Here is a 14,436-nt window from a genome sequence, read left to right as displayed (position 1 = left end):
AAACTTAATGAAGAATAATACAAGATCTTTGATTAGAAAGAACTGTTTAAGTATAGAAAGAAGGGATTTAATGGAAACTGCATAAAGAGAAAAAAAAAAAAAAAAAAAAGGACATGGATATATATGTATGTATGGGGGCAACAGCATGAAGGCCCATCTCCTGATTTCAGCAATTAAAGACATCTAGGCATGTTAAAGTGGACTGTTTTCTCATTCCATAATGGTTACATATTGTCTTGCACCGAAGATTTCGGTTGGTAAGTACCAAAGCATACATTTTTCTAATAATTGAGCCAGACTGAAGAGACTCTAATCAGTCAAAGGTCTGATGCACTGACTGGAGTGTTTGTTTTAGGAAAGGGAATTATATTCCAGCCAAGAAGAAACCCAAACCTCTGCAAACATTCTATTGATTAAGACAACAAAGATGTCTATACAATAACTAGTAATTTATGGCATAACTTGGAAATTGGTCTGTCATGAGACTGAAGAGTTAGATAAATGATTTATTATTTTAATCAGTTTTTCTTTGGAGATATTGATGCAACTGAAAGTCAGCATATCAATAGAGTCATTGCCCCATGGCAGATTCAACACTGCTTGGTGAAAGGAGGAGAATCTGAAGATGTGGCCAATCCATTCCAATGGCAATAGGAATGCATATAACAGTTGAAAAGATTTTTTTACTTAGCATTCTTGTCAATATAGGAACTTAGTGTGTTCTGTTTCAGCTGTTGGAAAAGTTTTCTTTTGTCCATGAAGACACTGAAAGTACTGACACAATGGGTTCAATCTGTAATTTCAATGGGCAAACTGATTTTCCTTGGAAGCAAGTGAGGGCTATTTATTCCATCACAGTTTAAAATAATGCAAAATTACAACGGTTTTAACACATACACTAATCTTACACCAATCTTCACTTATGTCATTAAATACCACCCATGTTATTATTTATGCAGTTTGGCTCTTATATTTATGGCAGTGTGGCCTAAACTTTTTTTTTTTTTTTTTTTTTTTAAATCTTATATTCCTTCAAATTGTCAAGTTATATTAGCATTAGCAAATGATGCAAGAAAGCATCAGTGAAAAAAAAAAAAAAAAAAAAAAAAAAGATACCTCCCATTTCACCTATTCATTCCTTCCAATAGTTTGTCTAGTTCTTCCTTGAATTTATTTAAGCTATCAACTTCCACAACAATAGCTGGAAGTTTTTTCCAGCATTCAACCAACCACTGGCTAAAGGCAAACTTCCGCACATCTATTCTGCAACTGTCCTTCCTCAATTTGAATTTGTGCCCCCTTATGTGTGTTCTGAGCAAGAGGAAGAATCTTATCAGCATTTAATTTGCTCAATCCATTCACAGACTTAAGCACCTCAATCAGATCACCTTGCAAGTGCCTAGTCTCCAAATGCTGCAATTTGCAGAACTGAAGTCTTTCTTGGTAACAGCACCTCTTTGTAAACCTCACCAATCTCATTTCCCTCTCTATACTTGTTCTATCAGCTCCACATCCAAAATGAGGCATCCAAACCTGTATGCAGTACTCAAGCTGTGGCCTGACCAATTCCTTATTATTATTATACACTGTGATAATCATCTCCTTATCTCGGCTAGCAAAATTTCTGTATATCATTGACAAAATCCCATGAGCTGTCTTGGCAGCCCATCTGCATTGCTCAGAAACTTCATATCTGAGTGCTCAATTACCCACAGTTTTTTTCATTTTCCACTAAGTTGAGTGGAAAGTTCCACTAAGTTGAGTAGTACCACACAGTTGGTATGTTACGATGGGGTTACTGCTATCCATATGCAGTTACCTTGTATTTATCAAATTTTTTTCATTTGATTGATGGCAGAATCTTTCAGTAGCAGTTTGTATTTTGATTCATTAATATGAACAAGCCTGGGAAACACAAATTATCCAGTGATAATTTAACTTTTGAACAGTGATAATTAACTTTTGAAGAAAATATTTTTCTAGGTTTGGTTAGTTGTCATTACAAACACACCTGCTTACCAATACATTCAGTGTGACTGATGTCATGTATTTAGTATAAAACTGTAAATTTGTTATTTCCTATAAATAAAGAAAGAGAAAATAAATGGATGTCTGTTTATCTTTAACACTTATCATTAATGGATTTCATTTTGATTAAAAAAATAAATAAATGACTAAAACTGTTACTAAAAGATCAATTTTTTCAGAAAATAACTTTTCAATGTATTTTGCTTAAAATTCAATTTTTATAATCTGTCACTTCAAGAGTTAATTTTAATTGAGCACTGAAATTTGTAAAGCAACTTGCATTAGAGATCAGGAGTGAACACTTTATATATACATCTTAAATAAACTATCAATAAATATAAACAAATTATTTTTTCCAAAAAATAATTACTCCACTTACTCTACAAAGATAACATCGTGCATATGCTGCTACTAAAGGATCTCCAATACCCCTTATCATTTTGGTGAGCCTTGTTAAAGCTCGAGAATATTCTCTATTATTAACAATAAAAAAAAAAAAGTTTAAATATATGAAGACCACTTTATTTATGCAGTTACATAAAACACAAAGTTTAAAAAAATTTATAAATATTTCTTAAGGTATATGTATCTTAAGGTATAAAACACATGGACAGATACAAAGATACATCAAAAAAGGTATAACATATCTTATGATACACAATACGACCTCCTGCTGTACTAATTGTTAATGAAGCCACTTAAGAATTGGATGTTAGAAGCATATTGGGGGGGGGGGGGTTAAAACAACATAATTAAACATGTAATGGCTGTTTTATTTTGTTTTGCTTTTGTTGAAGATAATAAGTAGGAAAAGAATGTGACACCTAAAATAACAACACAAATTTGTCACGATAGTCTCATCCAAATTATTATTATTATTATTATTAATTACAGAGGAAATGGATTAATTTAAGGTCTATTAAGTAATATTTTTGCGTTTTTAAAAAAAATTTACACAAAATATTTGCTAATTTGGAAACTGAACCACTCCTCCATATGGAGCAGTTCAGTTTCCAAAAGTGGTACATAACAACAAAAAGTGATCCTGTAATTCTGCTACTGCAGGTGATTGTGCTTTTCAAAAGTGGTGAAGGTGGGCAAAAAATTAAAAATTATCACTCTAAAGGAATATGGATCACTGAAATTGCTGGTACTGATCCCTAAAAATCGTCAGAGAATTCTTTCTTCTATGAATGACAGCTAAAGCTGCTACCCAGGAGTGTAAAATGTTAATGACGGTGATATTCAGGTCCCACTTGTTGAGTAAAGCGGAATAAATTTTTGCAAGTTGCAGTCATTCTGTGACAAGCAAATCCTCTGCTTGCACCCTCACAATGGTGGGACTGTTAGTAATCTTGGTATACCCCATTGTGCAAGGTCAGAAATAGACAACTGGTATATTAGTGGAGGTAATCACTCAGGTGTGAAATTGCCATCTCCATCTACTTATTTGTTTTGCCTGAACTTAAGTTACCAATAAGAAGAGAGACTGGCAGTCAAAAAATTATTCAGTGACAATAACACTGCATCCTTTTTAACTTAGTTACTAAAAAAAAGTATTTAATTTTCTAATATCACTTTCTGGTTGAGTCTACAATTCCCCAATTTTGAACCCAGATCTAGTCTCATTGGAAGACCATAGGCTGATCCATTAAATCTAAGTAAATAAATAAATAAAGATATGTCTCACAGTTTCAGATAGAGGTTTTAAGCAAAGATCTGTATTTTCCCTGATTTAGAATCTATACAAAGAATACAGTGCAGAAAGGGTACAGGTTTGTCAAATATAAAAGTCCAAGAAAGTTTTTAAAACTTCTAAAACCTGACATTCTATTTTAATGTCTTTTGAAGTGTGCTTACTCTAGTAATAAAATTAACTAAAAACTTTAAATAGCTGCGAGCTTCAGGCATTTGTGCAAGTTAAATGTAACAACCCATTTCTTTTACCATAGGGAACAAATACAGTAGCTAATGCAACTAGTAAGGTGCATAATAGCCACTGCTCCTAATGTGCCAGTAAAATCAAAATCCATCCATGCATTCCCTAATAAATTCTCTGTTCCATACTTTTGAATAATCTTCCCATGTAGCAAAAAACATACAATAAAAGATTCTACCTACCTTGTCTCCAATTATGCATGAGTAAAATCTTCTTCTAATTCCGCTTATCATAAAGGCTGAGGCTTTATTAATTTCCAGTATTACAATTATTTAAAATCACAGACGCTCTTATCTTCAATCGGACAACTTTTCGTCAAAACTTCCAAGAAAAAAGATTTATTTCTTGCACTGTTATAATGCACATCTCAGTTCTGTATAAGCATGAAACATTGCATTTTCATCTAGCTTTATTAATTAAAAACTTGTAACACAACCATCCTCTTTAACATTTGGACTCTCTTTAAAAATGACAGCTGTCGGTTGCAGGCTCCAAAAAAACAATAAGTGTTTGCTTTTTTGGTTATTTTGGTTTTTTTTTAGGAGCATTAGCAACTAAGGCCACATTGCTCTGGGATATGCGGTGGTCATTCCCTGACCTTTCCGCATCCTCCATATTTGGTGGTGAGGGTTCGAACCCCAGTCTAATCAAGAAGCGTGTGCTACGCACTGCAGCTCCTTCCCACCTGGCTATGGAGGCGCTTAAAAGTGTTTGCCTTTTTATTTACATAATTGTTATTTTATATTGTACTTAATACGTAGTCTTATAGTTATAGTTACGCTGGTTATTTTTATTTTAATTTTGATAAACAGTTTTTGTAGATATACGTAATACTTAATAACCGTTATTTTGTTCGAATCTTGCAGTCATTGTTTTTGTATATAGTGGTAGGGAATTCAAATTTTTAATTGAGGTAGTTAGGTAGCTCTAACGTATAATTTATAGAGTATTACGCTTCACTGTTTCTATTAGATAGCGTAGTATTGACATTTAATTAATTTAATTTAATGTATCATGCCCCAAACTACAGCAGCAAAGCAACGGGCTCAAAGTGGCAGGAGTGCTGTGACTCGGGGGAGAACTGAGGGGGGCGATTCTCCAATGCATCACAGCCTAAAAAAATGTGCAACTTGTGAAATGTTTGCTGAACTCTCTGGAACGGAACATGACATTGCCATGGGGGATGTCTTTGTGTGTGCGCGATGTAAGGAGTGTAAGGAAATCAGGCAACAACTCAGCGTTGTTATGGGCCTATATGAGAGTTTGAAGGACAGGGTGGATGCCCTCGAAAGATCTAAACTGAGGGGCCCATCAGGCTCTCAGCTGCCCACATCAACGCCAGAGCTTGCACTTGGTCATCATGCAACACAGCGGCAGCCCCCAAGGCAGAATGCGCTGGTCCCTCAGGAACTAGTAGTTGTTGGAGACTCTATTGTCAGGGAAAACGGGAAACATGCTTTGTAAAAAGGATAGGTGGAACAGGACCAGGGTATGTCTGCCAGGGGCAAGGTTGATGACGTTGTAGAGTGGATATCATCTTTTAAGGGCACAAAAGGTGTACATGTTGGCACTAATGATATTAGGAGTAGGAGACCGGCAGAATTACTTAACAAGTACAGGTCACTGTTGAACAAAAGCCGAGAATTAGGGTTGAATTTGAAAGTGTCTGCAATTCTGCCCAGACACGATAGAAGGGAGTATATGATGAGAGCCTTCGATCAACTCAGCCCTGGAAAGAATGTGCAAGGCTCAAGGGGTAGAATTTTTTGCAGCCTGGACTGTACTTGTAAACAGGAGAGACTGCTTCTATAGGGATGGGATACACTTAAATAGAAAGGGTGCAAGAATATTTGCTGATGCTATCGAGGCAGTGTTAGGTGGGTCAGAAAACTGCTAGCTTGGGGGGATACAAGGACTAATAGTTTAACAGTAGCCATAGGCAGAGGTGAAGGTGATTCTTGCACAACTTCTATTAGAATAAGTAGCGACCTGGAGCGTGGGGTGTTGGGGGTTTCAGGGACGGATGGCAGTCATCCTGAAATAGGTGGGTATATGGGATGTATTAGGGTAACTAAGAATAGGAGTAGGAGCATGTATGCTTGCATGTATACCAATGCTAGATGTATAGTAAATAAATTTGATGAATTTGAAGTGTTCGTCAAGACATCAAAGGCAGATATTGTTGGGATAGCAGAGACGTGGTGTCACACAGATATAAAGAATGCTGAACTGGAATTTGGGGAGTACAATGTGTACAGAAAGGATAGACAGGATAGAAAGGGAGGAGGCGTTATGCTGTTAATTAAGAAAAACATAAAATCAAAAGAAGTGCATCCAGTTGATATAGATGAACAGTGCACTGCTGAATCAGTTTGGTGTGACATAAGCACTGCGAAAGCAAAAATAAGAGGAGTGTATTATAGGCCTAATGACTCGAATGAGAACAATGAACAATTGTACATAGAAATAGAGTAGGCTAGTAAATCGGAATGTCTTATAATGGGGGATTTTAACTTCCCAGATATTGACGGGAACTTGTGGGTTGGTCACTCACACACTAGTCAGACTTTTGTGGATTTATTGGATGATTGTTTTCTGCAGCAGCATGTTCGAGAGGCAACCAGAGAAAATAATACTCTTGATCTGGTTATCAGCAGTGATCATTCGTGTATTAGGAATTTGCAGATAAAGGAACCACTGGGTGGCAGTGATCACAGTGTACTGATGTGGGATTTACTTAAAGATTTAATTAACATCAGGGGGAAAGGAAAGGGTTTTTGCTTCCGTGAAGGTGAGTACCGGTTTCCGACAGTTTTTAAATTCTGTACAGTGGGATAAACTGACGATGTTACCAACAGTAAATTCTAAGTGGGAAGCATTCAAGAAATTAATCGTGGAAGCTAGTAAAAGTTTCATACCTATTAAGAAATATTGTTCAAGGTTTAGGCCTGAATGGTTATCTAATGAACTAATGAGACTCGTAATAGAGAAGAAAAATGCATGGGATGCATATAAATTATCAAGCGACTCAGAAGCAGAAGCCTATGGCAGATATAAGCTAGTCTGTAATCAGGTGACAAAGGAGGTTAGGCAGGCGAAGGCAGATTACGAGAAATCCTTGGCAAAAGATGCTAAGAAAAACAGCAAGGATTTCTTTATTTATATAAACTCTAAAAGGCAGGGGATGAATCTGATTGGTCCACTTGACATCGATGGTTCGACTGTTGATGATCCTGCTCCGATAGCAAACAAACTGAATGAGTATTTTGCATCTACATTCACACATGAGGAATTATTAAGGTTTGAAAATGGCAGAAGGTTATCAAATTGTAGCAGGATACTTAATGATTTTGTAATAACTGAAAGCAAAGTGGAGGAGAAATTGTTGAAGTTAAACATAAGAAAAGAACCTGGGGTGGATGGGATCTATCCAGTTATATTAAAGGAGGTGGCAAAGCAACTAAGCAAACCCTTAGCCATAATTATGAGAGCATCCTTGGACTCAGGGGAGGTTCCCATGGCTGGAGATGTGCAAATGTATCCCCAATTCATAAAGGGGGGATCGAAGGGTGACACGAGTAATTACAGACCAGTTAGTTTAACTTCTGTTCCGGGTAAAATAATGGAGTCATTGGTTAAAGATGCATTGCAGGATCATCTAGACAAGACTGCAGCAATAATTCAGACACAGCATGGGTTTGTTAAGGGAAAGTCTTGTCTGACAAATTTGATAGGATATTATGATGTGGTTACAAAGGAACTGGATGCAAAAAATAATTTTGATATCATATATTTGGATTTCAGGAAAGCTTTTGACACTGTTGCGCATGGAAGACTATTGTACAAATTGGAGCAGAATGGTATTAAGGGTAAGTTGCTACAATGGATAAAAGGATGGTTAAGTGGGAGAAAACAGAGGGTGGTAATCAATGGGTGCTGCTCTTCTTGGACTAATGTTATTAGTGGAGTCCCACAGGGTTCGGTGTTAGGTCCACTGTTGTTTTGTATATTTATCAATGATATTGATGAAAGTGTATCAGGCTTAATGTCGAAGTTTGCAGATGATACAAAGGTTGGCAGGGTTGTTAATGACAGTAATGGCAGTGTGCTACTGCAACAGGATCTAGATAATTTGGGCAGATGGGCTAAGAAGTGTTAACTGAAGTTTAACCTTGACAAATGCAAAGTACTGCATATGGGTAGAAGTAACCCCAGAGAAACGTACCAATTGTGTGGTACTACACTTAAGGTGGTAGAAAATGAAAAAGACCTGGGAGTAATTGTGCAGTCAGATATGAAGTTTTCTGAGCAATGCAGACAGGCTGCCAGGGCAGGTCATGGGGTTTTGTCAATGATATATAGGAATTTTGCTAGCAGGGAAAAGGAGGTGATTATCCCTCTGTATAAGGCAATGGTCAGGCCACGCCTTGAGTACTGCGTACAGGTCTGCAGGCCTCATTTTAGGAAGGATGTAGATTTACTTGAGCGTGTACAGAGAAGGGCAACAAGATTGGTGAAGGGAATGAAGGGATCCTCTTACCAAGAGAGGTTTAAGTTCTGCAAATTGCAGTGGCTGGAGACTAGGCACCTGCGCGGTGATCTGATTGAGGTATATAAGGCCTTGAATGGGTTGAGCACGCTGAATTCTGATGGGATCCTTCCACTTGTTCAGATTACGAACCTAAGGGGGCATAAATTAAAATTCAGAAAAGACATGTAGAATAGATGTGCGGAAATTTGCCTTTAGCCAGCGGGTGGTTAATTGCTGGAACAAACTTCCATCTGTCGTTGTGGAAGTTGATAGGTTGAATAAATTTAAGGAGGAACTGGACAGGCATTTGGAGGGAATGGTGTGATTTTTTTTTTTTTTTTTTGGTTGATGCTGCATAAGCTCATACACTTGCTTTCTTGCATCACATGCCACTGCTACTACTACTACTACTACATACTGCTCTTATTATAGCCTATATTTCTCTACGATAAATTATATACTATACTCTAAAAATATTGGTAGAAACATTTAGGGGAGGTAGGTAACATCTAAAGGAATGTGAATCGCATAGGAACCCATAACCGAAAACGTCAACGTAAGTCGGTACACGGTGCTGTTCATCAGTTCGCGAGAGGGAAAATTTCTGGTTTACTCATTCAAGTAGTAGTCGCCGCATGAAGAGCATGCATCGATATACAAACTGTGAGCTGGCAGACATGCACCTAGTGTATGGATTAGCAGAGGATGAGCCACTCAACAAATTAATGGAGAACGATTCCCAGACAGACATGTAACGGACTACCGTTTGTTTGTGCATGTGCATCAAAATTTGTGCGATTATGGGTCATTTAGAGGTAACAGGAGTAGTGCGGGCAGACCGCGTTCGACGCAAACTCAGACCATGGAAGAAAGTGTGTTGAATGCCGTCCAGAATAATCCTACTACCAGCACACGTGCCATTGCCTCTGCCTTAGGAGTGTGTCACTGCTGTTTACAGCGTGTCTGGCACGATGATTCCTTACACCCCTTTCATCTCCAAAGGGTTCAGTTACTGCTCCCCCAAGATCACCCCGCATGTGTAGCTTTTGCGCAGTGGTTTCTCCAAGAAAGTGTTCAAGACTTGAATTTTCCAGCCTATGTTTTGGTCACAGATGAGGCTTATTTCACTCAGGAAGGCTTATTCAATCAACACAATGCTCGTGTGGGCTCACGACAACCCACACAGTGTGCGCCCATGCGGCACAACATCACTTTGCAATAAATGTGTGGGCAGATATGGTCAGTGACTGCTTAGTCGGCCCATACCTGTTACCATCCCGCATGAACTCTGCTAAATATCGGATCTTTCTTGAACAAGTTCTACCAGGGTTACGTGACAATGTTCCAGCAAATGTGAGATGCAACATATGGTTTCAACATGGCGGGCCCTTTGAACAGGTATTTTGGGCGTCGATGGATTGGCCGTGGTGGACCTGTTGCCTGGCTCCCCAAGCTCACCTGATTTATTGAGCCTTGATTTCTTTCTGTGGGGGCCCCTCAAATCTATCGTGTATGAATTGTCTGTGGAGACGGAAATGGATCTCGTAGCGAGACTCATCTGCGTTGCTGCTACTGTCAAAGAAACTCTAGGTGTGTTCGACCGTGTCCGCCAGTCCATGCTGCGTCGGTGTCACACATGCATCACATCTCATCTCATGGTGGAACCTTCGAGCATCTGTTGTAACGTCATGAAATGCATCCATCTTGTACTCCATTGTTAATATTATGTGAAATAAATGTTTGCCACTAATTACTGTCGTGTCATTTCTGCTTCTTGTGCCTCTGCTACTACTTCACTACTACTTACTTTCCCGTGACGTTTCCAGTTATGGGTTCCTATGCGATTCACATTCTTTTAGATGTTACCTACCTCCCCTAAACGTTTGTACCAATATTTTTGAGACACCCTGTATACAGTAATATATATAATAATAATAAATGACACTATTATACCACATGAAATTATTAACAAAGGTTTTATTAAACTTGTATGGAATACAGGCTCAATATCTATACTAAATTGTTAGCAGGTGATATTTCAGGATATTGTTACCAAACCACATCATCAGACCATAAATGCTATGGGGGGAGGGAATTGAAGAAAGTTTAACTATGTAAAATAAATTGATAAACAATTAATCAGAAGTAATTACAACTAAAAATCTTTAATTTTTAGATTATAAGACAATAATGATGTGCATTCAGGAACTCAGAAACTATAATCAAGATAAAACACAAGACAGAATGATAGCGGTGAAACCTGTACATACCTACAGCTCTATGGATACAGCCCTCTTACTTCCTACATCACAAATTCGATTACGACAATACCTGTCTAGTGCAGGGGCTTTATAAAAACAGCCAGACATTGTTGAGACTAATAGGATGCAATGCTCACTGCGTAAGATTTCCAGTTCAAGATCATTCTCCTGGCCAAACCTCTCAGATCTGGGCTACAGTCTAAAAGTAGCACTGTTGTCTCACAACCATTGCCCTCAGGGTGCTCCATATTCATTGAACAGCCTTGAATCATACATAATCTTACCTTGTTATACTTTATAAAGCCCTTGTTAGGTGGATATTTTGCAATTGAATTTGCAATGTAGGGAGTTAGAGGGCCATAGAGCCATAAGTATGTACAGTTTTTGTGGTTACTGTTTTATTTTGGTTATAGTTTCTAAGTTCCTGAACACATATCATATTGTCTTATAACCTAAAAATTAAAGATTTTTAGTTGTAATTATATCTGATTAATTGTTTATCAATTTATTTTACATAGCTGTTAAGTGTTCTTCTAACCCCCCATAGCATTTATGGTCTGATGATGGGGTTCAGTAAGAATCCTGAAACATCTGCTAACAATTTAGTGCAGATGTGGAGCTTGTATTCCACGAGTTTAAGAAAATATATTTTGTTAATAATTTCATGTGGTATAATAGTATCATTTATTATTATTATATATATTACTGTCTATAGTATATAATTTCTTTACTGTATGGATAGAAACCACAATGTCCATTCCCAACTATACTGTCTTTCTCTCCTCTCCATTCAGTACATCTCGTGATTGGCCACGCATTCATTTACAATGAAATATCCATACAGTCCTATGAGCACTTATGCAAGTGCGTTGTACTGTTGTCGTTGGGAATTATAGCCAGAAAAACCTGCTGATTCCTTTTTAATAATAAGTTAACAACAGTATACTAAAACTAATTCTGATGAACATATTCATATACTCTGAAAATTAGTTATCTTTTATGATCTCAAATAAAAAAAGCAATAAAAGTGCTTTTTATTGCTTTTTTTGATCAGATATGATATGGTTCATATTTTTGGAAAGTCACTTTTCTTCTTGTGTTAAGGAAGTTCTTTGCATGAACACATAAATTAGCAAATTAAATTAAAGATGAGTATTTTCTTCCAGTCAAAGTAACAGCATAAGCAGAGGTCAAGATGTGACACCCACATCACACACAGAAATGGTTAACACTGTGTCACCAGACAATACTGTATAAAAGATGATGCTCTTCCAAGCACAATACCATGCTTAACAGCAGCTTGAAGTGGTGACACCCATATTTAGTCTCTGGAGTAATATCTTTGAGTACCATTCCGCCATCTCTTGTAATGTAGTATGAGCCTGTCTTTAGAGGTTATGATGAGCATCTTGTTAAGATCCAATATTCCTTACATTTTGAGAGTAAAGCTTTAAAACAGTTTTTGCAAGCTGACCATTAGATAGTCTATTAGAGTGAACTGATTGGTAATTCTAGGAGGTATCTGAATCAGATAGCATATAATCTTGTAGCTCTACTATGCTGGCTAGGAGGTGAAAGGAGTGCAAGTAGTGTTTATGTGAGAGGCACTGTTGAGGTTACACTATGTCAAAGAGATGGATATAATCTTGCTGTGTGTTCAGGATATTCAAAATTTTCATTAATTCACATGTTCCCCTCTCAACTTTTGCAATGCATCAAGAATAATCAAAGTAATAGAACAAACTTTTCTGCAAAAGATCTAACCCCCCCCCAAAAAAAAAACTTCCTCATCAATTTCATAAATATATATGGTTTCCATTCCAATCTCAATGGCGTTCAATTCCACTTATAATCTACAAAGCCCCACTTACTTTTTATGACGGAAAGGAATTATGATTCCTTTCCCTTCAAAGTTCATATTTTTTACATGTCTGCACTAATATTCCTTGAAGGAAACTTGCTAATCGGGATTCTCCTCTCTTTGATCTCTTGCATAAAATCTCCTTACCCCATTCTGCTAAATTTATCTGTTGCCTATATTGTTCTTCCAACACTACAAATCACTCACTCTGACTTTCTTTCTTTGAAACTCGACTTTCTCCAATTTAACTTTTCCAAGTAAAGTGATTTTCCTTGGTTACTTTAATGTTTGCAACTCCAGCTTGCTTCAAATTTTAAGTTACATGGACTCAGCTGATCAAGATGCTGAGGTTTTTGTGATTACTCATGACTTTATACAAATTATTCATTTTCCAAAAAGAATACCAAACAACCACAAACTCATTGCTCTTAATCTTTTCCTTACCAACCACCAGCCTCAAAGTGCACGGTTAATGCAAGTGGTTCTCTAGGTACCTCATCAAAATTTGTTAATGATCTCTACTCTTTCCTCTCATGGCTATTCTCAGTCTTGTGTCATTCAGAATTACAAAAATTCTGGGAGGGGGGATAATCTACGTGATTTTTATTCTTTTTTTTTTTTTTTGGTTGGATTACTGTTTCAATGAAATTTCAATGTTTTCTTAGATTGTGCCAGTGAAATGACTCTTGTAAAGATGAAATCCTTTATCCATCATTCCATCCTAAAATTTTGTCCTTCATATAAACTTCAGTTTTCAAATAAATGTGAAAAGGCTATTCAAGAAATTGGCTTGTATCCAATCTCCAGTTTTACACTGTGCTTGCAACAATTATTAATTAATCCAAAACTGACTTTGAACAGACTAGAGAAGAAAATCTGTTTCTTGTCCAAATGGTAGTGGAGCTATCTGGTTGCTAGCCAAAACAAAACTATTGACCACAACTTCTGTCTTTCTATACTCCAACTTCTGTTACAACCTGGTGGTTTTATTGCATCCTCAGCTAATGGTAAATCACTTCCTACCATAACAAACACCTGCCATATTCACAGCCTTAAACACCTATTCTTCTATTATATTTCTGTTGGAAGACTATGGAAGGCATTGAGTTATCCATAGTCTTCCAATAGAAATATAATAGAAGAATTCTGAACAATCTCAATTCTAATAGAAGAATTCTGAACAATGAGCCAGGAAAGCTCCAGATCCCGGTGGTTAAACCACCAACTCTTAAACTATCTCAAAATCCATCTGCTATTTCTCCACCTTTTTTCAAAACAAAACTTCTGTTTTGTGTCTTTTTACCCTTTTGCATTGAAATTTGCTCATATCCAGCTGGTTTCTAAAAAAGATGATAAATCCCTTTCTTATAATTACAACTGATTTCATTCATAAATAATGAAGAAACCCATTAACTGCCAAGTCTTAAGCTATCTCAAAATCTTCCAATTGATCAATGATTTCCAACAATTGTAGCACAATGGCGTATATTCCTTAAGTTTGGACAAATTCAATGGAAAAGCTCAGTGATTCTTAAGCAGGTGCCCTTGGAATTTCCAAGCAGCTTTCAAGTATGTTTGGAATAAAGGTAATCTAAATAAGCACCAATCTTATGAGCTGCCAGCTGCTTTTTTGCAATTGTTAGCCAATTTTCTCTTTGACTGCTCATTGCAGGTGATGGCTTTCTGTCTTCTAACTTCTCAACTCATACCAGTGTTCACTAAGGTTTGGTTCTTTATCCCACTCTTTTCCACTTGTATATTAATGACCTTCTTTCACCGACCAGAAACCCCATCCAGAGTTTTTCTCATGACAATA

At 37.0% G+C, this 14,436-nt stretch overlaps 1 protein-coding gene across 1 annotated transcript in view; it reads right to left on the bottom strand.

Annotated features, from left to right (window-relative positions):
- The window catches only part of LOC150076641 (VPS35 endosomal protein-sorting factor-like), a 370,416-nt gene that overhangs the window by 205,849 nt on the left and 150,131 nt on the right, over positions 1 to 14,436 (bottom strand). The window contains exon 10 of the mRNA XM_090386682.1: positions 2,408 to 2,501. Coding sequence (XP_090242808.1) covers positions 2,408 to 2,501 — 94 coding nt within the window. The remainder of the gene's footprint in view (positions 1 to 2,407; positions 2,502 to 14,436) is intronic.

The sequence above is a fragment of the Mastigoproctus giganteus genome, chromosome 12 (assembly GCF_048544385.1).
Source record: "Mastigoproctus giganteus isolate SK-2022 chromosome 12, ASM4854438v1, whole genome shotgun sequence".
Lineage (NCBI taxonomy): Eukaryota > Metazoa > Arthropoda > Arachnida > Uropygi > Thelyphonidae > Mastigoproctus > Mastigoproctus giganteus.
Note: the sequence above shows the minus strand (reverse complement) of the source record. Positions and strands in the feature narration are given on the sequence as shown.